This window comes from Drosophila hydei, unplaced genomic scaffold, assembly GCF_003285905.1.
Source record: "Drosophila hydei strain 15085-1641.00,03,60 unplaced genomic scaffold, DhydRS2 tig00008114-arrow-pilon, whole genome shotgun sequence".
Lineage (NCBI taxonomy): Eukaryota > Metazoa > Arthropoda > Insecta > Diptera > Drosophilidae > Drosophila > Drosophila hydei.
In genome coordinates, this window is record NW_022045827.1 from 10,561,478 (window position 1) to 10,574,856 (window position 13,379).

At 41.0% G+C, this 13,379-nt stretch overlaps 1 protein-coding gene across 1 annotated transcript; it reads right to left on the reverse strand.

The window, feature by feature from the left end:
• Nucleotides 1–11,864: 11,864 nt before the first annotated feature.
• On the reverse strand, nucleotides 11,865–13,062 carry LOC111603713. Its single transcript, XM_023321419.2, has one exon. It carries the CDS (start codon nucleotides 12,961–12,963, stop codon nucleotides 11,953–11,955), a length of 1,011 nt encoding a protein of 336 aa, XP_023177187.1. The 5' UTR covers nucleotides 12,964–13,062; the 3' UTR covers nucleotides 11,865–11,952.
• Between the last annotated feature and the right edge of the window lie 317 nt (nucleotides 13,063–13,379).

Below are 13,379 nucleotides of genomic sequence, written 5' to 3' on the forward strand. Positions count from 1 at the left end.
CTCAATTGACGAGCTGAGAAGAGGAAAAGCATGTAAAAAATAACAAAAACATAAAAAAAAACTCAAGCTGAAATATGTAGAAAAAAGCTCCCAAGACAGGAGATGGCCGCTGGGTCCGAGTCTAGTTGCTAGATCTGTGGAATATGCGCCAAGCTGTAAAAAGTGTCCATCAATTCTGAGGGGGAAGCACACTGAACTTTCAGTACGGCGAAGTGTGTCCGAGCTGTCAAAAGCCACTATAAACTTGTGACGTGTCAAGCGTCACAACATTCCCCAAATGGCTCAAACTCTAGCTCCAGCCCGACGCCCTTCCCTCATCAAGGACAACTCGGCTGCATGTGAAACTTTTGAATTTATTTTTCTTTCGCTTTTCATTTTTTCCTTTCTTTTGCCGTAAGTATGTAATTTTTTAATAACGGTAAACGGTAAACGGTAAACGGCATGCCATGCATGACAGTTGAGCGAGCGACCCCACTTAGGTAGGGGGAGCCATTGGGTGTTTGCTGTACATAACTGTCAGCTTAAGTGAAAAATGTCATACGCGCGTCTGTTCGAAAGGTTCGTCCTGTCTGGCCTCAAGAACTCGCCGTGCTGAACAACAGCGCCCCCTGGCGGTCAGCCAGCGCGAAACTTTGCACATCAAAATCACACGGCATGTCAACGTCATTTGCCAACTGACCAAAAGAATACGTTAACGTAGATGAGGACGACAGTGTCACGGCACGCTGGATGAGGAAAACTGATGAGTGGAGAGGGGAGAGTAAGAGAGATAGAGAGAGAGAAATAAAGTGAGACAGAGAGAGTGGGTGAGAGACTGAGCAGGAGTGACACATCAAATCCCATTTTTTGGTGGCTTGCCAACTGTCATCTGCTGACGCTGAGTGTCACAAATCTCTCAGGCGGCTTTACGAGCGCTCACATAATAATTATGATATTATTCATTATGCTGGAGTATAATATATATAATGTTATTATAATCTTAAAAACCTACGCTGACACTTAAGAGAAATAAAATGTCCAAAATGGGAATCGAACAGTTTTATTTTGTTCTGTAAGTTTTTTCCATATTTGGAAAGTAAATATGTCTTTATCTTATATATAAGTAAATGAGTATGGAGTGTATCCGTTTCTAACCTCTTTATCTATACTTTTTACTAATCCTCTATATATTTACTATTATTATCTATTTATATATGTGTCTATTTATATATATCTCCTACTCGATCTCAGTCTCTTTCTCTCTGTGTGTGTCTCACTCTATCGGTCCCTGTCTGTCGATCTCGCATCCTCTCCCTGTCGGTCTATGTAAGTCTCTCTTTCTCGCTCTCTCTATGTAAATCTCTCTTTCTCGCTCTCTCTATCACTGTCTCTCTTGCTCAACATCTACTCCTCCCTTTCTATCTCTCCCTCCGTCTCAATCCCTATATCTTTTTTACTTATTTTCGCTCCCTGCCCGTCAACGTTGATCTCCATCTATCTCAGTCTGCCTCTATCGATCTCACTCTCCCCCTCCCTCTTTCTACAAATATATCTGTCTATCCTTTTCTGTTTCTCTCTCATACTTCTTCAGTCTGTGCTCCATCACATCATCTCAGCATTGCCTTTAAAGTGGCATTGCATTGAATATCGTAAAGTGACTTCGCTGCTGAGTTTTATCAGAATAAGAACAATTCATTTAATGGATATGGTTCTCTTCTTTTATATATATATATATTAGTCTATAAACATTTATTTTCCAAGTGTATGTGTTATTGGAAAAAGGCCACTGACATTTTACGATCGGACTTGTGACTGAGCCTGAGAGACACTTGCACAAATGAACATTTGCAGAAAGACTTCGACTGAGTGACAGTCGGCAAGACAGCCGACAATGTTCAGTTTTCACAAATACTCACAACACTAAGATGGCAATACTGGCTATAGACACATGCACTCACAGACTCAGTGCTAACTAAACAAACACGTACATACTTGTATGTCAAAAGTATTTCGAGATTTTTAGCTACAAAAACTGCCAATAACAAAACTCGAAGCATCCTCAACGTACATGTGGAAGAGCCTCAGCCCGCTCGCATGCCGTCAACCCGTTGGCGGATGCAGTTTGGACAAATGACAGCAGACACAGCCTCATCTCGTCTCATCCTCGGTCTCATTCTTCATACTTCGTCCTTCGTCCTTCGTCGCTCTCCAGCACGCACCACCCACACGGCGACAGGGTAAGACAAGCAAATGATGAACCGGCATATAGAAGACTTTAGATTTTCATTTCGCCTTTGAGCCAAGAGAGAGTAGAGGAGCAGCAGCAGCAGCAGCAGCAGATACTGATGTAAAGGAAGTTCATTTTGTGTTAGGACATAGGATGTTCATCAATGGGAGGCAAGTGAAATGAGCAAAAAACGTCTGGCGGTTGACAACTAACAAACTTTTTTGTCATGTACATAAAATATTTTATTTCATTTGTGATTCTCAAGTGAACACAACTCGTCGTACTCAATGCTAGGTACTCCATGTAGTTCCTCCAAAATGTGTAGAAATCTTTTTACTTCACAAAATAGTTGACATTTTGAGTATTATTTTAGATTTTTAGTACGCCTGATGACACCGACAGGCATGCAAATGCATTTAATTGGATTGGATTGGGTTGGTCCATTTGTCTCTCCATCTGCTCAGGCTGTCTGAAGTTCTCTTGGTGTATTTCACTTATAGGTATTGACTGCTGTTTGGCTGACAATTAAACAAGAATAAGAGAGCTACACTGTCTGCTTGAGCTGCTCAGATTTGCAATAGCAAAGCGATTTTGGCTTGCTTTGTATTCTTTCACTGACTCACTGTCAATCAGACAGCAACTTAGGTATGTCTCGAGCAAATCAAACTGTTTTCGTACATTGCAATTACTTGTCTAGCTATCAACCCATCCATCCAAACGGTCATCCATCCATCCATCTATCTATCCATCTGGCACAAACGCTGCCAACTGTCCAAACTGTCTATTCAACTGGCCATCTAATTGCAGCAGTCAGCTCACCCGGATGGCCAACTCCTACTCTACTCTGTCCGGAGAATGTCCTTTGCTGCTGCATTCGTTGTGTGTCTGTGTGTGGGTGTCTTGGCTCTTCTCTATCGTCTCTGTCTCTGTCTTTAGTTGTAAATTTTAGTGTTTAGTCCTTTATTATTTTCACATTTTGCAGTCATTTACACTGCTCAGCGGGGATAATACAGCTGCACTTGGGCGTCCAGCAACTCCAACAGAACGTCCTGAACTGAACTGAACTGAGTGCTCATCGGTCAGAAGTCCGCTTGATGTTGTCCTTCAGCTTTCGTTTACACCAATGGAATTTATTTCGTATATCCTTCAGTTTAAGTTGCAGTAAATATATTTTAAGTGAAAGCAGCATGCGATACCAACTAGTCTATGCTAGTACATTAAAAGTGAAATGAGACCAAAATATGTGAATAGAGGTCATTAAGAATGGAAATATACTGAACAAGTTTTAATAATGACTTAACTAGGTCAGTCAGAGCCAGCCAGTAGAGTCATTTAATCAAACATGACTGTAAGGCCACTAAATAGACTAAAGTGAAAGGAAAGAGACAAGGGAACCCGCTTAGAGATCCATATAAAAGCACATTTTCGAATATAAAAATTTTTAAATAATTTTATATAAATAAATATGAAAGTAGCTAATCATAAAAGTACATATTCTTTATATGTATAGAATCTATAATATAAAAATAACTTTATTAAAAACATAAATAAGCAAATTGGCTCGAGGAGTAAAATGTATTTGTATATTAATCTGGGACCGTTAAATGAGTGACAAGTTGGACGGCATCATTAGACTGGCATTAATATATCACATGGCCAAAAGTCAGCCACGGCCGAGCAGGGAGTTTCATTGGGATGTCGTAATTGCGGTTCTCTGTGTGTGTGGATCGAGCGTGGTTATTTTTTTTGTCGCGCCGCCCAGCCCATTATTGGCAAAAATTAATTAAATATTTTCCAAATGAATGATTCAACGTAACAATTGGATGGCCAACGCGTCGGCAGGTCAATCCGGAATCCCAGAGCAACAGCCACAGCCAGAGCCAGGTGGGATACGGGGAGTAAAGAGAGGGGACAAAGTGGAAAGGTGGACAGCACTTATGCACTTCTGCATTTGAATTATGTCAAATCCATTTTGTTTTAATGAAACGTTGATTGTTTCGCAATTAATTTTCTATTGTTTGACAGTAATTATTATTATATTATAATTTATATATGCATTGTTTTGAAGCACAGATACACACGCACACACACACAAGAGCCCCGCAAATTATTCGCTCGATATGCAAAAACACATCCTGTCGTTGTTGCTTGTCTCTATATTGACAATGCAAACGATTGCTGGTCCAATTGCAGACCGATTTTGATAATGCTTGACACAACGATAACAGCTATCCATTAAGTGATGGGGCTAAACAAAAAAAAAAAGAAACAAATAAGCAAACAATGGTGGAAACGTAAATAGAAACGAGGTCTAAAAATTAGGAAACTTGGTCTATTTTAGTTACACTTTATAATATATATGTATATTATATTATTTTTATATTAAAAAAATGTATAATAAATTTTATCTGTCAACCATATTGAGGTTAACTTATAAGACATCAAAAATACCCTCGGGTAGCCCTGAAGACACTTTTACCCAGTTAAGTCAGCCTCACAAATTAACAGCTAAAACTGTTTAGTTTATTGTGAAAAGCTTGATGAACATTTCGAAAACTCGTACAACGACAATTTATATCAAGTGTTGGCCATTTTCATGGCCTGGCCTGACACATGGACTACGCTCAGCTGGAGTTTGGTTGGTTGAGACGCCATCTTGAGTATGGGCCATAAATCGCTTAGGTTGGCTCGTCTTCGTCAGTTAATTTAAAACATGTCAGACAACTCCGACAACTTTGGACAATTGATTGACGTTTTAAAAGTTTAGCAGAGGAGGCGTCGCCTGCAACAGCAATCACATGTAGACAACAACAAGGCCACAAGAAAAGCAACTGCAACTGGCCATTGGTCTGGCCTCAACTCGACTCGACTCGACTGGACTGGACTGGACTGGACTGGACTGACTGCTTGACCAGAATATGCAGTGACGTTTTGGAATTGCAAAAAGGCCGAAAGTAATTTATTTATTCTCCATTTGTCTTGACGATGAGCAAACGAGCCAAGTGATGGCCAGCCACGCTTCGATGAATGGCGTTGGCGTTGCCATTGCCCTTGCCGTTGCCGTTGACCGTTCTACCATGTGTTTTTGGCCAGCTCCACTTGCAGTTGGGGGCTCACACAGAGGATGCACTCGGTTGAGCTTCCAGTTTTGAGCTAGATTTGACTAGCTGACGTACTTATAAAATGAATATGTTAAACTTAAAGTGTGGTTACCCAAAGCAATTGGGAGATATTTGTGTATTGTACGAAACCCAATTTTGGGTAACGTTAAGGCTTCAACTGTTTATTTCTTAAAGAGAGTATATTAGTTTATGAAATTAATTATCAGTCCTATAGTTAATTTACCATAAAAGTCAATATACATCGTAAATATCGAAAATATTATTCGTATATAAAATATATTTCAAATGCTTATAGATTTTTATGTCCTATGTAGCATAGGGTCTCAGGTTAGGCAAGTTAGAAGCATGCGCTTATGATGATATGCATGTATGTTTGTATGACTCTGTTAATCTATGTATTTATATATGAATGTATGTACTTATGTTTTTCTATTTTATTTATATATTTGGCCTTATATACACTAAATATTTCTTAAGATTTTCCATTAGGCTCGTTAAACTCGTCTGTTTTTGGCAATTTCAAAGTTCGCCAAAGGCAAACAAAAAGCAACCATCTAACTAACTATCTATCTGCCCATGAATGCAGGTTCCTTTGCTGCTTTTCAACATGCTCCTTAACTAACCATCAAAAGAAATGGTCAGCAACTTTTTATAGAGAAAAAGAACAAACAAGAAAGCCATCAGCTGTGCATACGTCTGTGTCCATGTGTGTGTGGGCCAAGAGAGCATTTCCAATGCAAGATGACAGCTCATTCGTCAAATCACACAAAGAAAAATTTGAACTCTTCATCAGCTTTTTGGGTCGTCGTCGTCCTTGTCCTTGTCCTCACCTCTGTATCCTCCATCCCCGCCATCCTGGCCTTTGTCTATGCATTGAGCGCCATTTCGCCGCTGGCGAGTTGATGTTGACGTTTCAATATTGATGCAATGTGTTCCAACTGGGTGTTCAGGCTGATGCTAGACTCTCTCCCTCTCCCTGTCTCTTTCTCTTTATATATATATGAAACATATTTCATCGGCCATGTCCTGTTTTGCTCGTTGCTTGCCAATTCTTGACTGACATGAAAAATAACAAAACAACAAAAGCGGTCAGTGCCAAAAGGATAACGCAAGTAAACAGCTCGCACAGACAACGTCAGTTTGATGACGCTGCCGCTGACGCTGTATAGGCCCCAAGCCCCAAGTTCCCAAGTTACCAATTCCAAACTTCAAACACGCTCTGCCCCACTCAATGCTCGGTCAACGGAAGCAGCGTAATCCATCGTCGAGCGCCTTGCTCCATGTCCTTGGCGCTGGCAACGGCCAAGTCGCTGTAGCTGTCGCTGCATATGCCGCGCATTGCATTCCCATTCATTGGTTCTACACTGCCCCATCCCTCCGGTCCGCTGGCCAATTTTGTGCAGCTGTCTCTTGGCTATCGATGGATGGATAGACGGGCAGCTCTGCTTCACAAATCCTCCACAAGTTCGAGCTTGCATGTCAAAATTGATGGAGCAGCACATTCTGCGCACTTGTAGTCGCCATTGGACAATCAACTCAACGCAGACAGACTTCAAGACATAGCTGAAAAGAGCTTGAATTATTTAACATATTAAGACTTATCATACGTTCTTTGATCATGTCTAGCTGTAACATCCAGCAAAACTTGGATCTGCTGTTATCATAACTTCGATAATAATATATACTCAATCTACAATCTGTCAGTTTATGACCCCTGACCCCGCGAGTGCCAAGCTTTCAATCAATCTCGAAACCGAACCAAAACCTTTAGCCAAGCCCCCAAGCTCACAATTCTTCAATAATTCTATGAAACTCGAGATGGCGAATGGACGCTAAGAAGCAGCTGAATCAAGAAAAATTTGCCTCTGCTAGGGGATTGTCAAAGGACAACTGAGAATCTTGGCATAGGTTATGTGAAAAATGCCGAGGACATTAAAGCAGCTGCTTCTGGCGAGCGCTGAGGCATGATATATGAACGGGTTGTGCAGTAACTGGCGTCAGCTGCTCATCCTGTTGTCCTGTCGTCCTGTTGTCCCGTTGTCCTGCCGCCCGGCAGCTAGCAACGGCGTCAACAGCTTCTTCTCGTCATCTTGCAGCGGTCAGACTTTGGCCTGACTGACGGTCCGGGCACTGTTAATGGCTTCGGTCCATTATCTCGTCATGTTTGTTACGAAATTTAATTACTCTTATTTATTTTTCAGTTGCCTCGGCCACGTCTCGTCCGCCTGCAGCTGGAGCTGGAGCTGGAGCAGCCCGGCGTCTGCTGTGTTGTGTGTTTTATGATTTTCAACTTCATTCAAAAAATTGTGAACGCAAAAAATTAAATGTGAAAAAAATTAAATTAAAAACACTTTGTGCTGGTTGCTGCTGCTGCTGCTGCTTCGTCGTGTCTCATGTTCGCCTGTCCGCCTAATGTTTCGTCAAAAGGACAAATCAGCGCCAGGACAACACGGCACACTTGACCTCCCCGTTCGGCGTTCAGCTTTTCTAGGGAAGTGCGGTAATGAGTGTCCTTTATTTGTTTTTTACCCTAGATAAAACAGAAAAATGAAAGAAAAAAAACGAACAATTTGCGCTTGCGATTAATTTTTTAATGTTTTTACTTCGCTTTTTCAGTTCGTGGAAAGCTTTACAATACTTTGTTGGCAATAATTAAAGTTAACAGACATATTAATGTCAGTCTCGATTTATAAATGATATCAAGCCCGAGACGAAGAAGAATATTTAGGAAAACATAAAAGTGGTTTCATATTTCAAAATATTTTTATGTATTTGAAGTCTAAATCTAGAAGATTTGGCCTTTTGGTCTATCTCAGAAAATAATCTTTTAACTTAAATTAAAGATATTAATAAACCTAATTCAATTGAAAATTTGTTGCCATATGCTTACCTTACCAAACTTTCCTTGAACTAATGCCCTGCTCATATTTTAAAATTATTCTGATCTACTGATCTCAGAAATGTCGCTCTTCGAGAGAATTAAAATTTGATTTAAAAAATAATTTTTATGAGCTCAACGATTTCTTTTATTATAGTTAAAGCCGACCTACATTTTTAAAACAGTTTAAAGGCCTCTCTCATTCATTACATTACCAAATTAATATAGAATTTTAAATATATTGCCATGAATCTTTGAAGTTAATCGACTTCTAGTGTGTTTAGCCCTGAGAGTCTGCCTTGCCTGGCCGACTTTGTTCTGCTTTGGAGGCAGTTCCACAAACGCCAGTTGGTTCTCACTCTGATGCTCTCAATATGCATCTAAGTGCAGGCAGCGCTCTCTTTCTCTCTACTGATTTCTCCTTCTCACTCTCTTTCTTGGCTATGCTCTGGGCTTGTCAGTCCTTTGGTATTACCAACAAAACGTTCGTCATTTGCTTTTGTCTTTCGGTTTGTTTGCACACGCCGTTTCTTGCAGCAATCCTTTGCACTTGCCAGTTGCCACGCCCCCGCCCTATGGCCCCTGGTCCCCACCGTCCGCCTCGACTCAACTCAGCTCTGCTCGGCCCCTGCAGCTGTCAGTCAATGTGTCGTGTCACAGTGTCTCTCCATCTGTCTGTCAGTTGCATGTCTCTGTCTATCTACGTGACATCAGCCCAGCGAGTTTTGCTCCTTGCGCAACGGCTTGCAAGCTCAAGCTCGAAGGATGTCGCCTGGCCAAGGCGAAGGATGCTGCCAGAAGATGCTGCTGCTGCTGCAACCGATGGATGGATTTTTGGATTCGCAACTTGCACTTGGATTACAAGTCTGATTTTGATGCGTACATGCTGTACTCGGTATGTATGCGTGTGTGTGTGTGTGTGTGTGGGGGGGGGGAGTGAGGGGTGTGTGTGTTTGTGTGTGGTTGGGTGGTTGAGCGTGTGGCCCACAAAATATTGCACTGGCTCAGCGAGCTTACTCAAACTACTAAATGGGTCAATATCCACGTTCACAGCCACAGCCACACACGCACACCCACACCCACACACATATCCATCCAGTCCCACCCACATACACATACATTGCACAAGTTTTCTTATGCTTTTGTCTTTTGTCCTTTTATTATTTTATTCCTGGCCTTGTTTTAATTCACAGCGTCGTCTGCTGGCGCGTCATCCTCTGGCATTCTTGGTAGACTTTGTTGTCCTTTGGCAACGTCTCCAGCAACATTGTCTCAGTCGCATCCTTGGCTAGAATGTTTACACACAGCTGTAGATACACACACACATGTGTGTGTGTGTGTGTTTGTGTGAGTTGTAAGTGACATTTGCAATTTTCAAACTATTGAATGAGTGACAAGTTCTGCAGACACGATTGAAACTGACAGCTACGTACTGCCATGCACTCTCCTATTCCTTCAGCTTGAGCTTCAGCTTCGGCTTCTGCTTTAGCTTTAGCTATAGCTGAGGGGCAGTCCTAAGTCCTTGCTGCACTTTATTTCGTCTACTTGTACTTGTACGCCTCGCCTGACCCCCCGCAGTGCTCGACTCGACTTGCACTATCAGACTTTTAAATACTCATATATCTTTAATAATTCGATCGAGTCTAATTGACTTTCACGCATGCAGACGCCTTTATTATTTATTTGACTTTATGAAACTTCAGAAACTCTGCTACGAATGAGTGTGAGATCTGTTAGCTTAGAATGCTCTGTACGAGAATGCTTGACTATCAGATACCCTCTCTGGTTAATTTAAACGTGTTCGATATCAATAAAATATTTACAAATATTTTTATCTGAGATTTACCTTCTATTTCACATATAATATGATATATATATATATAATATTTGTTATATATAAAATTAACATGGGTCATTTTATATTATTTATATTGTGTGCTGAGTATATAACAAAGATTTTGTATGGAAAGCTGTTCTGCTATGCAAGCTACAAAATTCCTAAATATATTTGATTATATTCAATTATTCCCATTAAATCACTTCTAATATTAACACCACAATTTTGTCGTTAAACATGTGCATGTATTTGCTTAAGCGTCTTTTAAGTGTGTATTTGCTTATGCATATTGGATCGTTAAGTTGGCAATTAAATGCGGCCGGCTTAGTCTGCAGCTAAGTCTTTTGTAAGTTAAGTTAAATCGCATAAAGGTGTCTAACAGAGCAGATTGCGCTTACATTTTATGCACGGCAACAAATATAAAGAGATCAGTAAATTGGGCCGGCATAATGGAAGCTGCAGTGCAGCAATTACTCAGGCTAATGCGTCATTTGCATAATATCAATGCGAATATAACAATGAATGCCATATTAAATAAAGGCTAAAACGCACTGACTTGTCGCATGTCTAGTTGATGACATGACTGACAGACTGACAGACAAACTGACTGACTGACTGACTACATGACTCATTGCCCATTAACAATTTAATTTGTATTGTCGCAATTGTAGCTGGCTGGAGGGTTACGGGGGGCTTTGCCTGGCTGTACGTGAATGTCAACATCAATGTCACATCCATTGAGGCCCACCAGCTAGACGGACATTTTGACAAATAATTGAAACCGCAATTTATAATGAATTCAACGCATGGCCCACAGTTAGAGAGCCAGACTGAGCTCCAACTCCAGCTCCAGCTGCAGCTGCAGCGTCACCTGCGCCATGTGGAGTCTGTGATGAACACACAGACACACACACACACACACACACATACATATATTTGCAGGCATGTCCATTTGATCCGGGGTCTGTGTCGCCCTGTCACTTGCCAAGAGATTTATGCTGTATAAATTCAATACTGATAATCGCCAAGATGAGCCAGGCTTATTTTTGGCGCTCTTAAGTGCTGGGAGGTGCGTCCATGTCGGCGACGTCGATGACTCCGTCACTCACGCATCATCCTCGCCAGAGTCGTAAACTGATGATTTTATTGGCCAGCTGAATTCGCTCTTAAATGTCGATCGTAAACTTGAATTGAAGCCTCGCAAAGCAAGTGGGCTTGATCAAGTCGGCATTAGCAGACTATCAAATGCGCTGCCTTATTGATTATTAATGACTATGGCATATGATTTAAATACTATTTTATTAATATATGTTTATTAAATTTAACATTTTCTCTCGCTTCCTTCATGAAAGATATCTAGAAAATTGAAAACAATTCCTTTGCCTAAAGCGTATCGCAAAACAGTTTGTCTACATCTCGCCCAAACTTTGCAGAGTCTTTGGCCACACACACTCCTGAGCATAGCAAATGTGATTTATTAGCATTGACACCATATATTGCCTTAATAAGAGCCTGGCCCATAGTTAAGTACAATCGGCTATTTGTGGGGGCCAGATGCGGTCGATTGAGGAAGCTGAATTAGTCATGTGGCTAACCCGTTTCTGGTAAGTGCTCATATTTACATAAGACGGACTCATTAAGCGAACCCTGAGCAGAGAAAAACAAAAGATATTCATATATTACGCGTATTACGGCCGCTGACAGCTGCCATCATATTCGAAAGCACCATCATCATCGTCATCATGATCATCAAAGTCAATTAGCATAAAATGCGTTATCATTGATCCCAAAATAACTGCGAAATATTGATGGAAGCTTGTATTTTTGGTGACAATTGAACGACTTTATTTTTTATCGGAAACTCCCGAAAGCAGCTGCTGACGAGGAAGAGACTTTAGGATCGGGCAGATCAGCTGTTTAGAAATGAAATGGGAGCTGGCCCAGCTTTAGTGGGCTCCTCACTTTTCGTCCAGATATGTGAAGTAATTGGAAATATTACGACTTTAATTTTCTCTAAAACCTGCAGCGTTTCATAGTGAAAACCATCAGTAATGCAGACATGGACCTTGCCGCTGATCAGATGTGAATAGATCGGTACCAAATTCACATTGCAGCTGTTGAAGAAGAAGATACTGCAGTCTAGGGAGACGACCAGCTGATAGAGACCCTCCACACACTCGTTCCAAATGGTGACGCTCTCGAAAAGCAAATTGTCCTTTTTGCAAAATTCAATGATCTCATGAGCGTCAGAGAATGTGCGCAAGCAGATGACACCAGTGGGCGGGCTACCCAACACACTGCTGTCGCAATCGCAGACCACAATGGGCGAGGAATGTACTGACAGCATTTTGTCGTTTGGGATCATAAGAACCTCCAGCTTCATACTGTTGATCACCTTCAATGTCTTCCGATAATTGAGATGCGATGATATTTTCAAACTGAGTGGCTTCATTTGATCGTGTATGCGCGCCAAAAACTCAGCTCGAATGCACTTCTCAACGAATACTGTGGTCACCGCTCGGGGTGTGAACGGATTGTGAAGCGACTCGAGTAGAAAGTGGAGAGCACTGTGGATGTCGCCCTGCTCATAGACAACCATGAGTTGTGCATTGAATATTTCCTCAATCCTCAGAACGCTTGTATCATAAATGAAGGTTTCATGGGAACAGACTGTCAGACTGCCAAAGCTCGACAGGTCTCCGGCTATCGAAACAGGTGGTGTTGGTGCATTCATTCTCTGTTCGACCCATTTCGATTCATCTTTATATTTAACTATATCACAACTTAAATTGTGAACCATAGCACTTGAAACTACATCCTCATTGTGCGATTGCTCCGAAGACTCCGACTGCGTCGGCACAGATTCATACGACGGTATGGAGACCACATCATAGCTATTGCGACGCTCTTCGTTCTTCATCTTTACAGTTGCTTAGTGAAAGGTACTTAATGTATGTAATGTATATTAATATATTTGTATATATTTGTATGAATTTTGTGTAAAAGTTACTAATTGATGCAACGTGACAGATTTTACTATGCAGTATTCGAACTCGATACAGGGGGGTCATAAAGTATCTATGGAAAATGCTTTATTACTCCTCTTTTGAATTATTATATACGTTATATCTAAAATTACAAATTAAAAATAAATGTTATACTTTGTCAAATTTTAAATACGGGACAAGAGATGAAAATAAGCAAGAGGAAGTCCATTTACCTTATGTTGTCTCATATTGCCTTACAAGAGACAAGGTTAGACAATATAATAAAAGTCTTGAAGAGAGCTAGAGCTCAGTGAATCTCTGAGTATAGATGGGAGGGTGTCCAAGGCCA